Below are 19,532 nucleotides of genomic sequence, written 5' to 3' on the forward strand. Positions count from 1 at the left end.
ACTGAACATGAACATGACCCTCCTCATCTTCCACCAGAATAGCCTTAGGCAAAGGTTTAGATTCATCCACCGCAATCAAGACTCGAGCGTAGCTCACCCTGCATTGATTAGTAGTACATTCATTCGCAGCAATAGGCACCCAAAGCAAGCTACCTATTACATAAGGATTTAGCACCCCAAAATTTGGTTGGGAGATTCAAAAAGCTAACCCACATAGGCACAACACGAAGGACATAACTTAAAATCAAAGTGTTCACCTCATTTTCTAATCAACACAGGTCTTTTCCCAATCATAACATTCCACCCTTAATTATTGAATTAACTTCAGCTACAGAACCACACGTAACCAAGAATTATCCATTTTCATGGAGAACAGCCAATTGTCTAGTAATGGCAATTTATCCTTAATGAACACAGTGAAAGCTGCTAGGCTAGGTTTATAACCCACAACTAGTGATGGCCACGGAGCGGGTTACCCAAAACCGAACAGGTCACTAACCACTTGAAAATCGTCCTGGAACCGGAACCATTTACGACAAGTTCCGAATCGGCTCGAATCGCAAAACCGTCGTAAAAAATCGCCAGAACCGGACCAAAGAACCGCGGGCCGGTTCACCGGGAATCGGACCGAAACGGTTCACCCGGCCCAACGGTTCCTTGGAACCGAAACCGTGCGGTTCCCCCGACCCAACGGTTCTTTGAAACCGGTCAAAAGTAGTCGTTACTAGCCGTTAAATTAGTTGTTGGGACTTTTCTATATATACTCCAAACTTTCAATATTTTCATTCACAATTCATCTCTTCTTCTACTCTCTCTACTTAATTACGCAATTATTCTCTTTATTAGATAATTATTCTTTTAATTATTTATTTATTTCTTAATTACATTAGTATTTCAATATTATTATGTCTTCCTTTTTGAAAAAAGCCTTTAAAAAGTTACTAAAGTGGCAAAATCAGTGAGAGGTTCTAGCTACAAAAGAAAGGCCACTTCAATTTCGTCGGTATCAACAACACCTTCGGTTAGTAATTATAATTATGAACCAAACTATCAAGAAGGGTACGACCAAGAATTACACGATTATGCAGAAGAAGTGGAAAGAGAAATACAAATTGAAGAAGAAGAAGAAGAAGAGGAACCAACGACCTCTATTGGGATACTTAGATCTCGAAAATCATCAACGAGATCACATGAACTACAACAACAACAACAACAAAGACAATCTCGTGATAAACGAGTCAATTTTCAAAGTATCGATTAGTTTTATAATTTTATTCTTCAAATTGATTAAATTTTAAATTTATTATTTATTTATATATTGTGGTACTTGCGTATGCCTTTATATTTAAATTTAGATGAAGATGAACCAGTTGACAACCTATACGTGGTAAACGAGTATTATCAACTAAGAAAAGTATATTGGTCATTAGATACTCCTACACGTTGGGGCTCAATCCATGATTTATTAAAAAAGGCTATTGCTTATCGTCCGGTTATAACCCAATTGTGTATTGAGTGTACGAATAGCCGTATAAGTGATGAAACATGGGAACTAGCTATAGGCGTACAGAAAATATTAGAAGCGTATGTCCACGCAACTAAGATTTTTTCATATGTTTACGAACCAAACGTCCACTCAGTAATAAGTGAATGTATCACTATTTTTTATCATCTTCTTAAACATTTGCATAATGATACTAATATATTTTTAAAGCCGATTCTTGCAGATATGGTGGACAAGTGGAAGACGTATTTTACTGATTTTCCTTTTATTTATGGAATTATGACAATTTTAGACCCATGTTTTAAGACAGAAAACCTCACTAAATTAATTGGATTTTACTACCAATCATTAGATCGTCCGCCTAGTGATGTACATAATTATGTTGGAAATTGTAAAAACTTTTAGCAGAACTTTATGATCACTATTCTAGTGTATATAACCCAAGTCGCGATACGTCTAGGCATGCTAGCTTCTCGGCACGTCCCACTTATTATAATCCCATAATAGCTAACATAATAAGGCAAGATGATAGTTGTGTAGGACCATCTTCTTCCTCACCCTTCGCTTTATATTTAGAACTAGATAATTATCTCAAACATCACTTTGAAATTGAACAAGGTAGTTATAATATTTTAGAATGGTGGAAAAAAATTCCATAAAATTCCCCATGTTATCGAGAATTGCAAAGGATATCCCTGCAATTCCTACTTCTACTATTGCATCGGAGTCTGCTTTTAGTGAAGGTAGAAGAGTTCTAGATGAAAAGAGATCTCGTCTTGCTCCACATACTATTCAAATATGTGTTTACAAGAAAGATTGAGATCGAGCAGAGCTCCGAACACAAGGACTCAAGAACGATGATGATCAAGACGATGATGATCCATGGATGATGATGGATACATCTGCATCATTGTCAGGAGGAGAGTTAGCGGAAGCATCTAATCAACAAGATGATGATGACGAAGACAAATAGGATCATGAATATCGGACAACGATCAATCAACATTCAACAACTACAATAAAAGATATAACAAAGAACTACGTGGGCTTTGATTCCTTCGGGATACGTAGGCAGCTTAGTATTCCTTCGGGATACGTAGGCAACTTAGTATTCCTTCGGGATACTAAGTTCAAGTCTATTTTCTCCCTCTTTTTTTATTAAACATCTTTATCGTTTCTTATTAATTTATTTTTTTCCTTTATTTTAGTTAATATTTTACTAACGATGACAAGTAATGAATTTCTCTAATAATCAAGTAATCATCAAAGGTATGTCCGCATTATTATAGTATTTTTATATTATATTTAAAGGAAAAATAAGAATGGAACCGATGGTCCGACACGTACGACCTAAGAGTTGGAACCGCCGGAACCGCTAAGGAACCGTTTGGAACCGCCCGAAATCGAAACTGGAACCAGAAACGTTCGAATTAGGTTCCAAATGGAACCAGAACTGGGTGAAACCGGAACCGGCTGAAACAACCCAAACTAACGTAAACAATATAATAATATTGTCTACAAAGCATAGCGGAAGACTTATATAAGTCTGGGCTGAATCCAACCTATAGCTCGATAGCCGTAGTAAACCAATATCAGAGTATTTAAAACTTTTTACATAATTAAGTGATTATTTACAAAACATTATAAAATCATTACAATTTAATTATGCAAATATCTAATTTACAAAATGTATTTCCAAAAGAAGCCCTCGCCTCGTCTGTAACACATAATACATGTAGGCATCCCCTCCACTGTAGAGCTAACCTGAAAATGGATTTATCCCCCGTAAGGGATAGGCCCCATCAAAGACTGTCAATAATTGAATTGTTGAGTAATCCAACAAACTATTACATTTTATATACAGGTCGTTAACATACATCTTCAATTAATTCTTTATTTCCTCAATTGGTAACTCTTTATAAAAGATTAATTTATCAAAACACAAACTCTTTTAAAAGACCATTTGGTATCGACATAAATACGACTAAGAACCCTTAGATCATAGTGAATCAAAATACGGCCATAACTTTACAAATTAATAGCGAAAATCAAAATGCGGCTATTACTTTACAAGTCAATATCAAAATAAAATAATTTAACCATATTACGTGTTGAAGTGGTTAGAATTGAAAATCATAGTCATATGCTAGAAATTACGTGTTAAGTTGCGATTTTAAGGGTTTTAAAGTGTTTTTGGCACTTTCGCGCATAAAGTAGCTCAAACTTGGTTTGTTTTGCACGAAACTTGACACACAACACTATTTGGTATATATTATTTTGTTGAAGTGGTTAGAATGGAAAATCATAGTCATATGTTAGAAATTACGTGTTAAGTTGCGATTTTAAGGGTTTTTAAATGTTTTTGGCACTTTCGCGCATAAAATAGCTCAAACTTGGTTTGTTTTGCACGAAACTTGGCATACAACACTATTTGGTATATATTATTGTATTGAAGTGGTTAGAATTCAAAATCATAGTAATATGCTAGAAATTACGTGTTAAGTTGGGATTTTATGGGTTTTTAAGCTATTTTGGCATTTTCGCGCATAAAGTAGCTCAAACTTAGTTTGATTTGCACGAAACTTGGCACACAACACTATTTGGTATATATTATTGTGTTGAAGTGGTTAAAATTGTAAATCATAGTCATACTCTTAATATTACTTGGTAAGTTGCGATTTTATGGGTTTTTATGCTATTTTGGCACTTTCGCGCATAAAGTAGCTCAAACTTGGTTTGTTTTGCATGAAACTTGGCACACAACACTATTTGTTAGATAATATTCTGTTGAAGTGGTTATCATTGAAAATCATAGTCATATGCTATAAATTACGTGCTAAGTTGCGATTTTATGGGTTTTTAAGCTTTTTTGACACTTTCGCGCATAAAGTAGCTTAAACTTAGTTTGTTATGCACGAAACTTGGCACATAACACTATTTGGTATATATATTATTGTGTTGAAATGGTTAGAATTGAAAATTATAGTCATACACTAGAAATTACTTGCTAAATTGCGATTTTATGTGTTTTTAAGCTTTTTTGGCACTAACATCTATTTTTCTCTTAGTGCTTTCGACAAGCTTATAATACCATTGATAGCGGCTACTACGCTCTCAAATACATGGACGATATCTTACAATCTGTGAAGGAGGTTGGAGTCGAAAACATAGATGCCATAAGTATTTGTTACGTTCTTAATATACAATATATATTATATATTTACTATTATTGGTAAAATCTAATGTTTATGTATTTTTTAACTTTATATTATATTATAGGTTTTATACGATATTCCAAGGGAAACACGTCCTTTGAGAGATGGGAAAATGCGCGAATTGAAAGACAAGATTGCCGCGTATTTTGCTAATTTTTGTTCTTGGTAAATAATGTAATTAGTTTAGGTTTAGGACTTTAATTTATATATATACATATTATTATGTATACGATTGAGAGTTTACAAAGAGATTATTGGTGATAATTGGTGATTATCATTGGATTATTGGATAAATCATTGTTTATTACATTGTACATTATTGGATTATTTATTAGTATTAAACGAAAAAAGCAAATATATATGTAGAGTTAATTTTGTCAATTAATATATATATTTGGCATAATTATCAGTAGTACTTTCTGGTAAACACAAATTAATTAATTAACACCCCCAGTTAGAAACTACTCTCTTTAATTTAATCAAACACATTTTTACAAAATTTCTTAATCACAATTTAAGAGAAAAAGATTAGAATACAAATTGACAAGTTGTTCATTCCTTACCTCTCAGTATCATTGAATATTCTTAAATGAAAAATATCAGTAAAATCTCTTAACAACCAACATGAGAGGGACTTGAGTGAAGTAAACATTGATAATACTCATCAACAATTCATCTAGTAACCATTATAATAATATTTTTATGCAAACAATCGTGGGTCGAGTTTAAAAATCGGTTTTTATCTAGTAGTCATTAAGAGGCTCCCACCCTTCCATTTGGCTACTACTTAGAAGTGATTTGAGGGTCGAATAGTGATAAAACTTGACGTTTTTTATTGACCTTTCCTGCAATTTCATATAAATAAGATGTGCATATGATTTAATTAGCCATACTGAAAATACTCCTATTACCATCGTAAGGCATCAAGCTAAACTAAAAGCCCTACTCGACTAATTGTGATTGTACTATGAAGAACTTCTGAGATTAAACTGCATCATATTGATCACTAAATTCAATAACTTTTGACAAGCAAAATTCAAAACAAGTATATACAATATTTGTTTCGATATCACTTCTATAGCACAATGAAAAAACCATATAATCCCAAAACATCCGTTAGTAGAACCGAAGGCCTTCTTGGAGTTTCCGGCACTCAAAAACTTTAGGTTTTGGATCAACTAAAGAGCTACGAAAATTCCCTCTCTTGATTTAGTAACGAGCCAAAAGATTTAGAGATTCTGGGTGTCTTTCTTCCTCAAGCTTTCAAATATGCATACACAAAATGTAAGAAGGTGGCTCATGATTACTACAAAGTACAATAACAAACCTGACAAAAAATGAGCATCGTCTTAGAGATGGTCAGCTCAAAGAAAATTCCCGACCCTGCTGAGTGTTTGACGCCCAACTCATGCTAGAAGCTTTTTCACCCTTCCCTCAATCCAGCGTATACTACAACGTTGTGGAAGTCCTCGATTTGGGTGTCTTCTCGTCCTGAGAAGGATGTGATGAAGATAACGTGGCAGCATGATAGGATGAAGATGCAATTTGAGCTACAGCTGGAACTGCGCCTCCTAAAAAAATAAAGACCCCGCACAAAGTCAAGAAAACCCACCAAAGAATGAAGAACTCGAAGTTTTCTTATATGGATCAAGATACATATCCAACCACAATAGAAGGCTTCCCAAGAAGAGACTGTGTATTGTCTAACCAGTTTAATACAAAGCTATTGATATATATTCGATGAAGCTGCAAATGTGTGGCAATTCTTGATGTTTCGAACAACCATTCATGCTCATTAAAAAGCATGGAAGACTTGAAAAGTGTGAAGAGATGTTGATGCAAATTAAGACCAATTAGATTAAAAATATTCGAACAGCAAAAATTTGTCATTTCATGTGTACGTGTGAAGTAATTTGATGTGCTTGTTAGTTTGAAAAGGAGAGAGAGCTGATCTGCCAATCCAGCACAAGCAGATGAGAAAACTATCACTGGCGGTGCCTGAAAACAATAGCATACATAATATATTTTAATAACTTTCCATTTAAATCACTCTGCATTTCAGTTATAACTTACGAGTGGAACCTTGCAATACAGAGATTAGCTACAGTTATACCAATCTTATTAATATGTCAAAAGGAGAAATCAGCTCAACTGAAGTTTGCCTACTAGTTACATGAGCACAGATTCTCGATCAGCGGTTATTGGCTAATTAAGCTCCTCCGAAATCCATAAAAAATAACAGCTAGCACGTGCAGGTATTTACACAAATATGCCAGTCCAAGATACAGTAGGTTTTATGCATATGCAAATATGCAACTATGAGAGAAGACTCTTACCAAGTTCACAAGTACTTTTAACCTCCAAAAATATAGACGGTGAAGTAACTATGCTTCTCGGAGGAGTTGAATGGAATATTAGTTTGAGATACCTCAGCCTTGTTATTAAACTATAAAGTGTACCCACCTATGTTAGCACTAAAATAGGTAGACACTTTCACATGTATTATTCAAGCATCAAGAATGCTCTTCTTGATTGTGAAATGAAGGAAACTGTAATAAGAATTTTCCAAGAGAAAAGAACAAATCATAAACACTACTCGTTCTCCTGAATCAGATTTGCCTATTCCATTTGGAATTAATGCATTCATAAGCACCCAAACCAATTGTTCCCATCCATTGTGTCTACCATGCGGCTAGATGTGAAACTAAAAAGAGCTGATGCGATCATGTGACGCGTAAATTTTTTTTAATATTGTCATTGCCTTTGAAATTTCCTTTTCTTAGGTTCCCTAAGTTGCTATTGTAGCCTAGCATGTTATTTGGCTTCCTTGAAGGTTTGTTTGCCTATATGTGATCATCGAGCCTAAAGCTTTAAAACATAGGGACTAGGCAATATATCATCCATTGGTGCTCATAGGTCCCAATTATGCTCGGTACAATAAATTTAAATGAGATCCCACCCAAAAAATGATTCACACGACATTGTACTCCAAAAAAAAAAAATGCTTATACTAACCAGTCACCACAATAAAATTAAGTGAGATTGACTTTTTAGACCTCCAAAAAAATCAATGAAGTAAAATTTGGCTTGCAGTTATCATTCTTACAGAGTCATCAGAGAAACTCAAGTATAAGAGCAAAAGGAAAAGAGTGCAAAGAGGCCAGAGAACAAGAATACCTCCTATAAGGAAATGTAACCACATCGGCCCTTTCACCCACTTACGAACAGTTGGCATTACTGCACAGGATGAACACATGAAAGTCATTTCAGAACATATTACACCACTATTGGGGAACCAGAATGTATAATATTTCAACCAACTTATAGCGAGTAGCAGAACATTCCTAAAGAAAAAATGAAGATGCACAAATGCTCATATAAAAACTTGCTAGACTGTTCCTGAATCCTGACTATTTAATTGTGCCTCACAGTCACTAATGCCTGATTGTTCAAACACTTGCACAACCTCGAAAAGTAGAATTTTCCCTCATTAGTCCCTGAGCCCAGTTCCACGTTTCTCAGTTAACCCTTTTTCCAAATAAAAAAGTGTAAAGAGGAGAAAAAAGCACCCCGTAGTGCAATTGCAGCCAGCAATAACCCATCAAATAATACATTTTTAGTACTGGATGAAGAAAGTACAAGGTCATAAAATTTAAGTAGAATTTTCTGGTTACTTATCTTTTGAAAATTTTCAGCAAGTAAATAGACTACTCAATAGACATTCCAACAAACTTTTCATGACATGTAAACAGGTTTAAAAGCCCTAATTAATACCAGCATTTGGTAGCTTATAGATTATTAAGAGTGGTTTAAGTTTTGAGTTTCTAGGCATAAAAACCATGTTCAAAATGAAAAATTTGTTTAGTAAGCTTTAAAAAACAATAGTTCGCAGCAACGTTACACGAAATAGAGCTCATTTCAATACAAGAAAAGAGACGAGAAATGAGAAACGTAAATTTAATGTTTCAAAAACTTAGGAAACCAAATTGATCACAAGTAGAAAATATAATCATAGCACTAATCATAAATCAAGAGACTTATATAACAAGAAACGTTAATTTAGTATTTCAAATCTACCATTTTGGTAAAAAGGGTTTCGCATTTTAATGGTTTATATAAACAAAATATAACACAACACAAGATTACGCAACAAAAAGGACATTTATTTTACCATAATTAAATGCGTAGAATGCACTTGTTGTACCACCAACAGCGGAACCAATTTGAAACCATTCGCAAAATTCAGGCAACTAATAATGCAACGAACCAACAACAAGAAACAGAAAAGTATTAACATAATTTAGAATAAATTAACTTAAAATGCATAAAAGTACCATAGAGAAGCTGTCTCTAATTTATTTGAGCAACAAAAAGAGCACTTAATCAAAAGCAAAAAAATACTTCAAAAGAATCAAACTTTCAGTGTTTTTTACCATCTCTTTTGAAAGAGGACCAGCGCAGTGTGGACAAGTAAGATCAGTCACAATCTTTGAATGTGAGGAGTTCTTTGAATTCCACATTTTTTTTGTAAAGCATACGAAGAGCTGCAATACACTTTTGTAAAGCATTTAGACCTTTTTTACCAGTTGCATCAATGTTGGAAGTGAACCATGGATCGTTGTTGGAGACAGCTTCCATTATCCGTAAAAATATATTTTTCCTCATCCTAAACCTACGTTGAAACAATCGAGAAGAATATGTAGGATTTTCAGCAAAATAGTCATTAAATAGTTAGGAATAACCTTTTCAATGGTCTCTTTGAATTCGACATTTTTTTTTCTCACCCTTGGTTGTAATGTTGAAACAGTACGAGGAATAGCATATTGAAAGGCAAAATTAACCATATCATCTATTAGTTCATTCCTTTCATCAGAAGATGAAGAACTTGAAGTGGATGAGGAAAAAAATTGAACTAACAAAAACTCATTTTGAAGTTATACATCCAATTGAATGTGGATGTGCATATATATAATATTATGCATGCCAAAAGGTGATGAAAATAAGAAGACTAATGCATGCCAAAAGGTGATGGAAAGGAAAAGACTAATGTATGCCAAAAGGTGATGGAAAGGAAAAGAATAATATATGCCAAAAGGTGATGGAAAGGAAAAGACTATGCGTACAGAATATAAGCTTCTTGAGAACTGAAGATGCTATATAGAATAAAAATAGAAATAGATACACCTATATGTACCAAGGCTAAGGTACTATTTTAGAAGCCTGTTTTAAGAAACTGTTTCATCGATTGCTTATTAGAAAGTATGATATCGGCACAGTTGAGCATATGCCACTATCAAAATGGCCAGTGCCACACTAATCAGCACAACACATAACCGACAACGATTCTTAGGTAGCCTCATCCATCCTCTTCTCTGATAAGAAGCATTTGAAAATTTCTTCAACTTGGAACTTCCTACTATAATTTCACCGAAACCTTCCTCCACCCCTTCCTTGCGAGGACTAATTTTTCTTAGGTTCCTTAGCCTTATTCTTCTATTTGCAGTTCCTTGAGAAGGATATACTTGTGGACCAACAGATTGATGATGTGGAGGATTTCTATTCAAGCGAGGCATAATATTTATAGGCTCACTACTTGTATTGCTTACGGTAACAGGTTGGACACCAACTGTAGAAGACGAAGGGGGTAGACACTCATCCAATTGAACAATGTTATCCTTCAATATCTCGGCAAATAGGTCATCTTCGAATTCGTTGGGAACATGCTGCCATTTATTCACAAGTAGTGAGAATGAGATACATTGAATGCATATAGAAGTATATGAACTGAACATAACTTTAAGAAAATGTATTCGAACTAGCTGGAAGCTAACCAACTCCTTAATTTCTAAGCCTAAAAAGAACTAGAAAATTTATCCTCAACATAGAACAAGCACTGAAATTAACTAAAGTGACTAGTATATAGACTCACATGGCTTGTAGATTGATCTGGTTGTAGTACAGTTTCATCTTTGGCCTTTAAGTCTGACTGAGAGGATGTATCCATTTGCTCTATAGAATAAGAATCATGACTGCTGCTTGACCTTTTCGCAGAACATTCAGCCATCTTGTCCCTGGTAGGGTACATTCTATTATTGAGCTCCCCATCACAACCTGAATATGTCCCACTACTAGCCATCAATACTGAAGGATCTGGAGACTGTGATTGAGTGTCCCGTCCATTTGCACCATCCACGGCATGGTAGTCACACTTCCTTCTCAGGCGGCATACCACCAGTGCATCCTTTATGGCAATGAAAATTTTATTATGATAAGCCAATATTTTTGCAATTGGCACAAAACATAATGAATGAAAAAAACAAATTACCTGACCCTTTCCACTCACACAATACTCATGCATTATCCACTCAGTCCTCTCCCCTTTTGGTGCACGACCGATATGGAATACTAATGTCCGTTTTGTACCTATAATATTTGAACCAGATTTTACTGCACGCTCCTTCCCAGTTGCTTTCCAGTAACCAATCTCTGTTGCCCTCTTACTTTGTGAGCCGTTTGGATATTTTTTACCTCGAGGGGAAAAAAAAAACCACTCCTGATCGGATTTTATTACAGCCTTGGCTGATAATAATGGATACAAAAACCAATAATCAGTCTCTATTATTTACATGTAGGTAGTATAATTCAATCGACTTTTCAGTATCTAGGAGTTAAGCATATGCCACCTTTTAAGAGAAAGGAAAAAAATTATATGATATTTTTGTCTACTTTATATTTTCTTATTTAAAAATTTGTTAAAAGTTTTTCAGATTTGGAAGTAAATTCGTGAACCTATCTTACCCAACACGAACATTAAATTATTAATTACATAAATTAGATAATCTATCAATTGATTTCAATAATTTTGATATTGAAAAAATTGCATATAGCTATTAAGGAATTAAAGTATATATGTATAACGCGATGAGCTCCATTATAAGCACGTGACTCAGCCTTTTTTTAAAAGGGTCAAGCCCATTAATCTTGTAAGCAGTTCGGTTTGTAAGAAAATAGAATTAGTAAACAAGTAAAATAAGTCGAGCTTTAATCTAGGATCTATTGTTAGCATATTTGTAGGTTCTATTGTATTGTTAGCATGGTTGTAGCTTCATCTATTACATTTCTTGTTTAAACAACTTAATAGAATAAATTAAGATGATATCTCATAGAGATGAGTGATAACAAAATTATTATTTTCAAACCATAAATTTATTTTATGAAACTCTTAATGATATCAAGAACGATGAAAATAATTTTCTTGTGATTGGTAAAACAATCAATATTTTGAATTTCATTATCTACCAAAAAAAACTTTTAGAATGGAGAAGATTGGAAATTGTTCTTTTCAAACCCTAAATTGTTGCAAACTAAATAGTTCAACATCAATGAATCAGTTCATGTAACCAAAATCTCACCCAAATTCGGCCTTTTATACCAAATAAACAGAATAGATATAGGATCTAGAATTCTCAAATTCACAAATTGGCTAAACACTCTGAACATGACTATTAATGAACAAAGGAGACTTAAAATCATCATTGCCCTTCACTAACCATAAAATCGAAACTCAACCTTCCACAAATTGGACTTAGAGTTTTATTGTATCTTCTCATATAGTTTTAAAATAAAAAATTAACAATCGTACATTTATAAAATAAATGGGCGGACGACTTTACTCGCAAGTATCCCTACGCCCGTTTAACTTGGCGGGCGGGTATTATCCATCCAAACATTAATTTTTTTCAAAATTAATTTCCAACCCCACCCGTTTTTTCAGTCCAGTGGGTCGAGCTTGGCGGGTAGCTTAGCCCCCCCATGAACAACTCTAATTTCTTTAAACTTGGCAAGTAATGATTAAGAGTCGAGTGGGTCGAGCTTGGCGGGTAGCTTAGCCCACCCATGAACAACTCTAATTTGTTTAAACTTGGCAAGTAATGATTATTTATAAAATGTTCACAGGTTTTGAAATTTAGAATTTTTAAGTTAATGACATGAATTAGCACTCAAATCTTCGCAACATGTCCTTCGCCATAGACCTTAAAGAAGCATGTTGTTCATTAAAAGCAAATAATAAGTGACGATGAATTAACGAAGCACCTTTAAAATAAAAATTTGTTGTCTTATCAGAACAATGCATGTCACATCATAAAAAAGCCTTAAAAATTTATAAATTGCACTCAAATCTTCCCAATCTTTATCTAAAGGCACAAAAGATAGATATGCACTCTTTGATCCCGAATTCACAAATAATTCTTTAAAGTACAACACATATTCAATCATCTTATAAGTCGAATTCCACATAATTTTTATATCCAAATTGGTTATTCTTTTCTCATCTAAGTGAAAATTCCTTTGTGCTAGCTCATAAAATTCTTTACTCTTGCTTGTGGACTTTAATGTCATTTTCAACAAAATTCTAATCTTCTCCAAGATGTCCATAATTGATTTCAAACCATCTTATATGAAAGAATAGACCATTACACACTAACATTACTCTTAAACTAAGGCGGGTTTTAAGACAGCTTAACATTGAATGCTTTCTCTAACATAAGTAGGAGATGATGACCTAAACCTTATAATTCTATCATGTAACTTCCAATTTTGATCAACAAAGCGTGTCATAATGCAAATGTTGCCAAGTATGCTCAGATTTGCATTTATCAGTTATTAAACTTATACGACCAGGAAAACTCTTCAAAAGAGATTTAAGTCTTTCTCTATCCTTATTGTACATTGAAAAAAGATCTCTAGTAAAAGGGGTTAGATTTGAGCATCATCCTCCTTAAACCATTTTCTTCCGCGGTGAAAATTTGATGAGCATGAGCGGTTGAGCACCCTCAACAAACAACAAAATCTTTTTCCTCAATTATTTCATATCAAAAACAAATTCATCATCATCCTCATCATTAAAACCCACCTCCCCAAGTTGTCCACCAGGTCTTTAGGACAAGATTTCAAAAGATGGCATTTAAAGTGAGATGTCTCCTTACCGGTACCGGCCATTAAAATTAATTTACACAATGACAACACCTATCTTTTACCTCACCCTTATCTTTCCTTAATTGATTAAACTCAAGCAAAACTTGAGAAGTCATTTTCTTTTTGCGAGGACGACCCGTATATTCAGTATAACCATCCTACCTAGCTACCTCCTTGGGATCCTCAAAGTCACACTCAGGCCTAGACTTATACCCAGATGACTCATGCATGGATGACTCAAGTCTAGACGAATCGTGCTTAGTTGACTATTATTATTAAATTATTGGGTGTCTCTCACTCTCCATATCATGCTCTGTAAATATGTAAATAAAAAATAATATTCAATCAAAACTTAGCAAAAATGTATGATTTAACTATTATTATTAAATTATTAAAAAAAACTATGAACAATACTAGTCTTTAGCTGCAATGAAACCAATTTTTTTACAATGTTGCAAAATCTTTAGTGAAATTAGATTTATTAATGAAGGAAAGGTTCGACATCAAATATTGGACAATAAACAAGTTTAAGTTCTTCAAGTTAAAGCATATCATTTACTCTCAACCTAGTCCATTTAAAAAAATAAAATAAAATAAAATAAAAGCCTCTAATAAAATGTACAACACATTTCAATAAGCCAATAAAAACAGTAAGAAAGATAAAAATAAAAAATAAAAAAAGCAATGAATATAAAGCACTCAGAAAGTTTAAGCTATTAAAATTAAAAAGCTTCATTGAAAAATTTTGTAATGACAATAGAGATGTTGTGATCAACGAACAATATAAAACTAAATCAATCTTATAACGTGAATTCAATATAATAGAAGGAAAATAATAGAAAAATTCCTTAGAAGGAGAAGATTAATGCATAAGTTGAAGAATATTGGATTGACTACGATCTGCCACTACTACTACTGCTTTGGCTGCTTAAATAACCATTAAATCAAATTTGAAGAGAGAGAAAGTTGGAGGTTTAGTTTTTCACAAATTCTTGTGAGAGACCGCTAATTAGGACGACCCATTATAATATTAAAAAGGGAAAACGTAGTGTAAGTACTACACGCTTACTCGGTAGGGTTTTAAGATACCTCAAGTAGACATTTAGGATATGTCATGTATGAATTCATAGTATGTCAAGTAGACATTTAAGATACCTCAATTAGAAGTTTAAGATACCTTAAATAAACATTTAGTATATACCTCCTGTAAACATTAAGGATACCTCAAATAAGGTTTTTAGGATACCTTAAGTAGACATTTAGGATACCTCAAGTAGGGTTTGAAGGTTGTGTATGTGTTTTGTTTACTATGTGCTTGCAAAATTGAGATTTATGGTTCCTCAAATAGGTATTTGAAATAACTCAAGTTGCGGTTTAATAACATGTTAGAGGGGTTTTTTTTAGCATATCCAGAATCAGGGGATATCCGGGTATGAACCAGACAATACTTAAAACTTTTGTAAAAGAAACTAGTAGCACTGGCAGGGGGTAAAAAGGATTTTTTGCTATTTGAGAGGGACAACTGATATTGGTCTTGTGTATGGGAATGGTAAGGAGTGTTTGGTAACTGAGTATAGTGATTCTGACTATGCAGCTGATGTGGATATCAGGAGGTCGGTGACCGAGTATGTGTTTACAGGATTTTGCTACAGTGTATTGTGAAAGTCTAAGTGCCATTTTCTTAGCTAAAGACCAAGTACACCATGATCGGACCAAGCACATTGATGTCACGTATCATTTCTTGCGTACTGACAATAGGGTAAAGGTAAAGAAGATCGGGGCCGCTGACAACCCAGCTGATTTGTTTACTAAGTTTGTTCCATTTAGTAAGTTTAAACATTGCTTAGACTTGCTAAATATTGACTACTATGTGATGTAGTAGGCCCTTAGGGGCGGTATTGGGGAGCAACTATTGTAGGCATGTTGGCCTTAAGGTGGAGCTTGCCTGGGGCTTGTGATGCAGGTGTAGCATTATGAGTTCTTATATATAGTTGGTGATGAGTATGTAATGGGTCTTGGTTGAAGACTTGTCGGGATGAGTCTTGATTGAAGACTTATCTGGATGTACGGCATATGCATGAGCTTTGCATCGGGTTTTGGCTTGAGATATGTTCACTATGTGTAGATGAGATCGTTTGCTGAATACGAGTTTTCGTCAAGGTGAAGATTATTGTTAATGGTGACTCAAACTAGCAAGCGCCATTGAAGAAGATGAATATGGGTCAAAAAGCTAGTCCGCGGGGCGCGGAGTGCTTTTTGTCTTCATTTCGCGGCTCGCGTAGTTGTACCCGGCTCGCAAAATGGCGGTTTCTTTTCACGGGAGGTGTCTTTTGGGATGGTTACTTTGTGTTTATTATGTAATAACTTCCTTTTATAGGGCATTAGTATAAAAACTCCCATTTTAGGGTTAATACTTGATGATTCACAAATTGAGAGAGATCACAAGAGAGTCATTATAATTTATGAGTGTGATTGTAACTCATCTTGTAAATTCTTTACGATCATAGTGAACTTATTTGATCTCGGTGCCGGTTGACGTAGCTATCACATTGATAGTTAACCACGTTAAATCTCTTGTGTCATTTTCTTATTGTTTGCATTGAATTTCTTATTGTTTCATTATTGTTCATCGACCTTGCTTCCGCTGTCGCACAACAATACAGCAAGAATAGAAGTTAGATGAGTTAGAAAAGTTTTTAACATTATAACCCAGTTAAGTCAAGTTCAGTACACACTTGTGGCATCATTCCATTCTTTTCAATTTTATTTTTTTTGTTTTTCCGAAAATTACGTGGGCTAGAGGAGACATAGAGCCCTAACAATACGATGTAGCATGCAGCCCCTTCATCTTTATTCTTCCCTAAATCTCGAAACCAGGTGCGTTAATGCTTGAATTTGTTTATATATCTTTCAATTTTTTTTCTTAACGAATAAATGTTTAAATTTCTTAAAATTTAAATTTGTTTAAAATTTAAATGTTTATAGGTTAATTGCAGATGAATTTGTTACATTATAAATGTTTAAATTTGTTCAGAATTCTTTTAACTTCGCAATTTTGTCTTCAATTCAACTACATTTTTGGGGCTAGTAAAAATAGTCGTTACCTACTTACCTTATACGCCCCCAACACCAATTTATTTCAGTTTCACTTGCTTTTAAGAAAAATTTGAACTTAAAATTAAAAATCTTCAAATTTGATCTTAATACTTAATAGTTGTTATTTAAATTGTTGACATCACTTCATTTTTTTGCATCCGCCCCTGAGCATATCCAATAGGATTTTACACCAAGCTAGATTGGGTTTAGAGTATAACAAGTTGGTGTTTGAGGACATCATTTAGGGGTCTAATGTTACTCAAGTAGGGGTTTAGGGATTGTCAATTAGGGGTTTAAAGTACCTCAAGTTGGGGTCTATGGTACCTAAAGTAGCGATAAGTGTATATAAAGTAGGGATTAAGGACCTGTTTGATAATCGATACTAAATGGTGGGAATGAAAATGATGGAATAATGTAAATTTTCATAATATGTATCATATCATTTCCATAGTAATTCAACTTTGATCATAAAAAATTTTTTTCTTCACAATTTTCCATTACCACATACTATCACTCTTCAAATGGTAATGCATTAGAATGAATTTAGTAAAGAAAAATGAGATTGTTGAATGAATATAACCATGACTATTAAACTTGTTAAGAGATAATCCTACCAAAACTACACTAATTTTTCATTACCAATCCAACCATTTAGTACAAATTACCAAACGGACCGTAAAGTAAGTCAAAGTGTTTAGTAATATTTATACTATGCTAAGTTGGGGTTTAGATTATACCAAGTTGGTGTTTAGGGAACCTCAAGTAGGAGTTCCATAATCTCCAGTAATGTTGAAGTATCCTAAACGTCTACTTGAGTTATACTAAATGTTTACTTGAGATATCTCAAACCCCTACTTGAGGTATCCTAAATGGCTACTTGAGGCAAACTAAATGCCTACTTAACAAACTGTAAACCCATACTTCACATTTCTAATATGCTCACTTGATGCATCCTAAAACCCTATTGAAAAGCATGCAATTACACAAATTAGTTATCATTTTTTAATTAATATTAAATGGACTGGACCTAAGAGACGTCTCTCAAGAAACTTGCTGTTAAATTTAAGGGTTTTAATTTGAGGAAGTTTAGAAGAAAAGATTTGAAAATGTTCTTTTTTTTTAGTTTTGATTTTCATTAATCATGTTAAAACCATTTTCTATAGTTGTAAAGGTCCCTTTTCAGCCCATACTACAACTTTTTAGAACTCAAATCACTTTAATATCAATAGAGCCTATTTTCAGCCCAACTCATGTTCAGCCCAAACCTTGTATAATCACCTAAAAACAACCTGGATAATAGTTGAAAGGGGTGGCCTATTGAACACTCGTAGTTCCAATACATTTTTAACTAATTTTTTTAATTTTTTTAGTGTGAGTGTTTAGTAAATTTTTTCATTTTTATTTTCTGAATATTTTTTAATGCTTGTAATCCTAATTTTTTTTATTAACTTTATTATTCTAAAATACAATAAATTCGTAAATATTTCGTATGTGAATATCAAATCGAAAAGCTCTATATTTTTATTTTATAGTTAATTTTACGAATATTAATTACGCAAAATAATTTGTGCAGAAAAGGTAGAGTTTCATTCCTGTGAATAAAGTAGACGAACAATAGATACAACTTAAATTAAGACTTTGATTGTTGTTGGGAAGTATTTCAATTATGATTCCGATCATGCCTCCTTTATTTCTTGAGCAGATCAAGATGCAAACTTAGAAGTTAAATAATGTTATTCGAGTTTTTAAAATTTTAAAAAGTCCATATTTAAAAAGTATATATCCAGACACTAAATTAATTCGTAAATGCTATTTGAGAAAAACCTATAAAAATGTAAAGAGTATAATATAGGAATCTACACCTTTGATAACCCATCCGATTCCGGAGTCAAACAATAACATAAAACAAAGATTTGCATTCAAATAGTTTAAGAACAATTATTTGATTGAACGAAGCTAATATATGAAAGAAAGAACTTACAAGGCAAGTCCCAAGGTTCATATCTACAGATGTCGAGTTCAGCGATGACTTCAACGCATTTATCATAGCCGTCCAGCTTCTTTTTGAGATAATACAAAATCAGTTCTTCATCTGTTGGGCTGAATCTAAACCCTGGAAACATTGAGGATGCTGTAATTGACCTCTCTGCTTCCTTTGATATCCCATTCCCAAGCCCATCCATTTTCTTATTCCTTTTTTTAGAAAACCAAAAGAAAAAGATATCCAAAAGGTTATCTTTTTAATACTCTATAGAAGAATTATGTTTACACCTATTGCTAATGTATAATGTTGACGAAAAAGAAAGGAAACTTGGTACAAAAGAAGGGAATGATAATCTAAAGAAAGAAGAATATCTCTAAGGCAGAGGAAGAGGGACAGGGAGAGGGATTTTGCTAATAGACTTAGGAGTAATAACTTTGTAGATGTAGACAATCTAAGGACTATCTTTGTTGTATTCTTTGTTTGCTTCCTCCGTAATCGTATACAACAACAAATACACCGCCTGACCATTGAAATTTGACTAGCTAAAGTTTTTTAAGTCTTGGGAAAGAATTTTGAGATAATAAGTATAATTACTCTTACTCATTTTATATTGGATTAATCCTTTTTATTATTATTATTATTATTATTATTATTATTATTATTATACTAATAAAAGAAAGCAGATACCTTTATAATTTAGTACTCCACGAGTCTTAAGGCAAAATTAGTAAAGTGCTAAATTATAAAGATATCCGCT

At 33.5% G+C, this 19,532-nt stretch overlaps 1 protein-coding gene across 6 annotated transcripts; it reads right to left on the reverse strand.

Moving 5' to 3' along the window:
• Positions 1 to 5,695: 5,695 nt before the first annotated feature.
• LOC130826782 (NAC domain-containing protein 89-like) lies at positions 5,696 to 19,333 on the reverse strand. Of its 6 annotated transcripts, XM_057692368.1 has the most exons (8): positions 18,773 to 19,333; positions 11,045 to 11,298; positions 10,649 to 10,960; positions 9,153 to 10,442; positions 8,891 to 8,969; positions 7,897 to 7,956; positions 6,428 to 6,717; positions 5,696 to 6,290 (listed from the first exon to the last, which is right to left on the reverse strand). In XM_057692368.1, exons 1-4 carry the CDS (start codon positions 18,972 to 18,974, stop codon positions 9,972 to 9,974), a joined length of 1,239 nt encoding a protein of 412 aa, XP_057548351.1. In that variant the 5' UTR covers positions 18,975 to 19,333; the 3' UTR covers positions 5,696 to 6,290; positions 6,428 to 6,717; positions 7,897 to 7,956; positions 8,891 to 8,969; positions 9,153 to 9,971. The 6 variants fall into 6 exon arrangements, with proteins under 6 accessions (XP_057548351.1, XP_057548353.1, XP_057548350.1 ...); XM_057692370.1 differs by lacking the exon at positions 6,428 to 6,717; XM_057692367.1 differs by having other exon boundaries at positions 5,696 to 6,717.
• Positions 19,334 to 19,532: the final 199 nt, after the last annotated feature.

This window comes from Amaranthus tricolor, chromosome 11, assembly GCF_026212465.1.
Source record: "Amaranthus tricolor cultivar Red isolate AtriRed21 chromosome 11, ASM2621246v1, whole genome shotgun sequence".
Taxonomy (NCBI): Eukaryota; Viridiplantae; Streptophyta; class Magnoliopsida; order Caryophyllales; family Amaranthaceae; genus Amaranthus; species Amaranthus tricolor.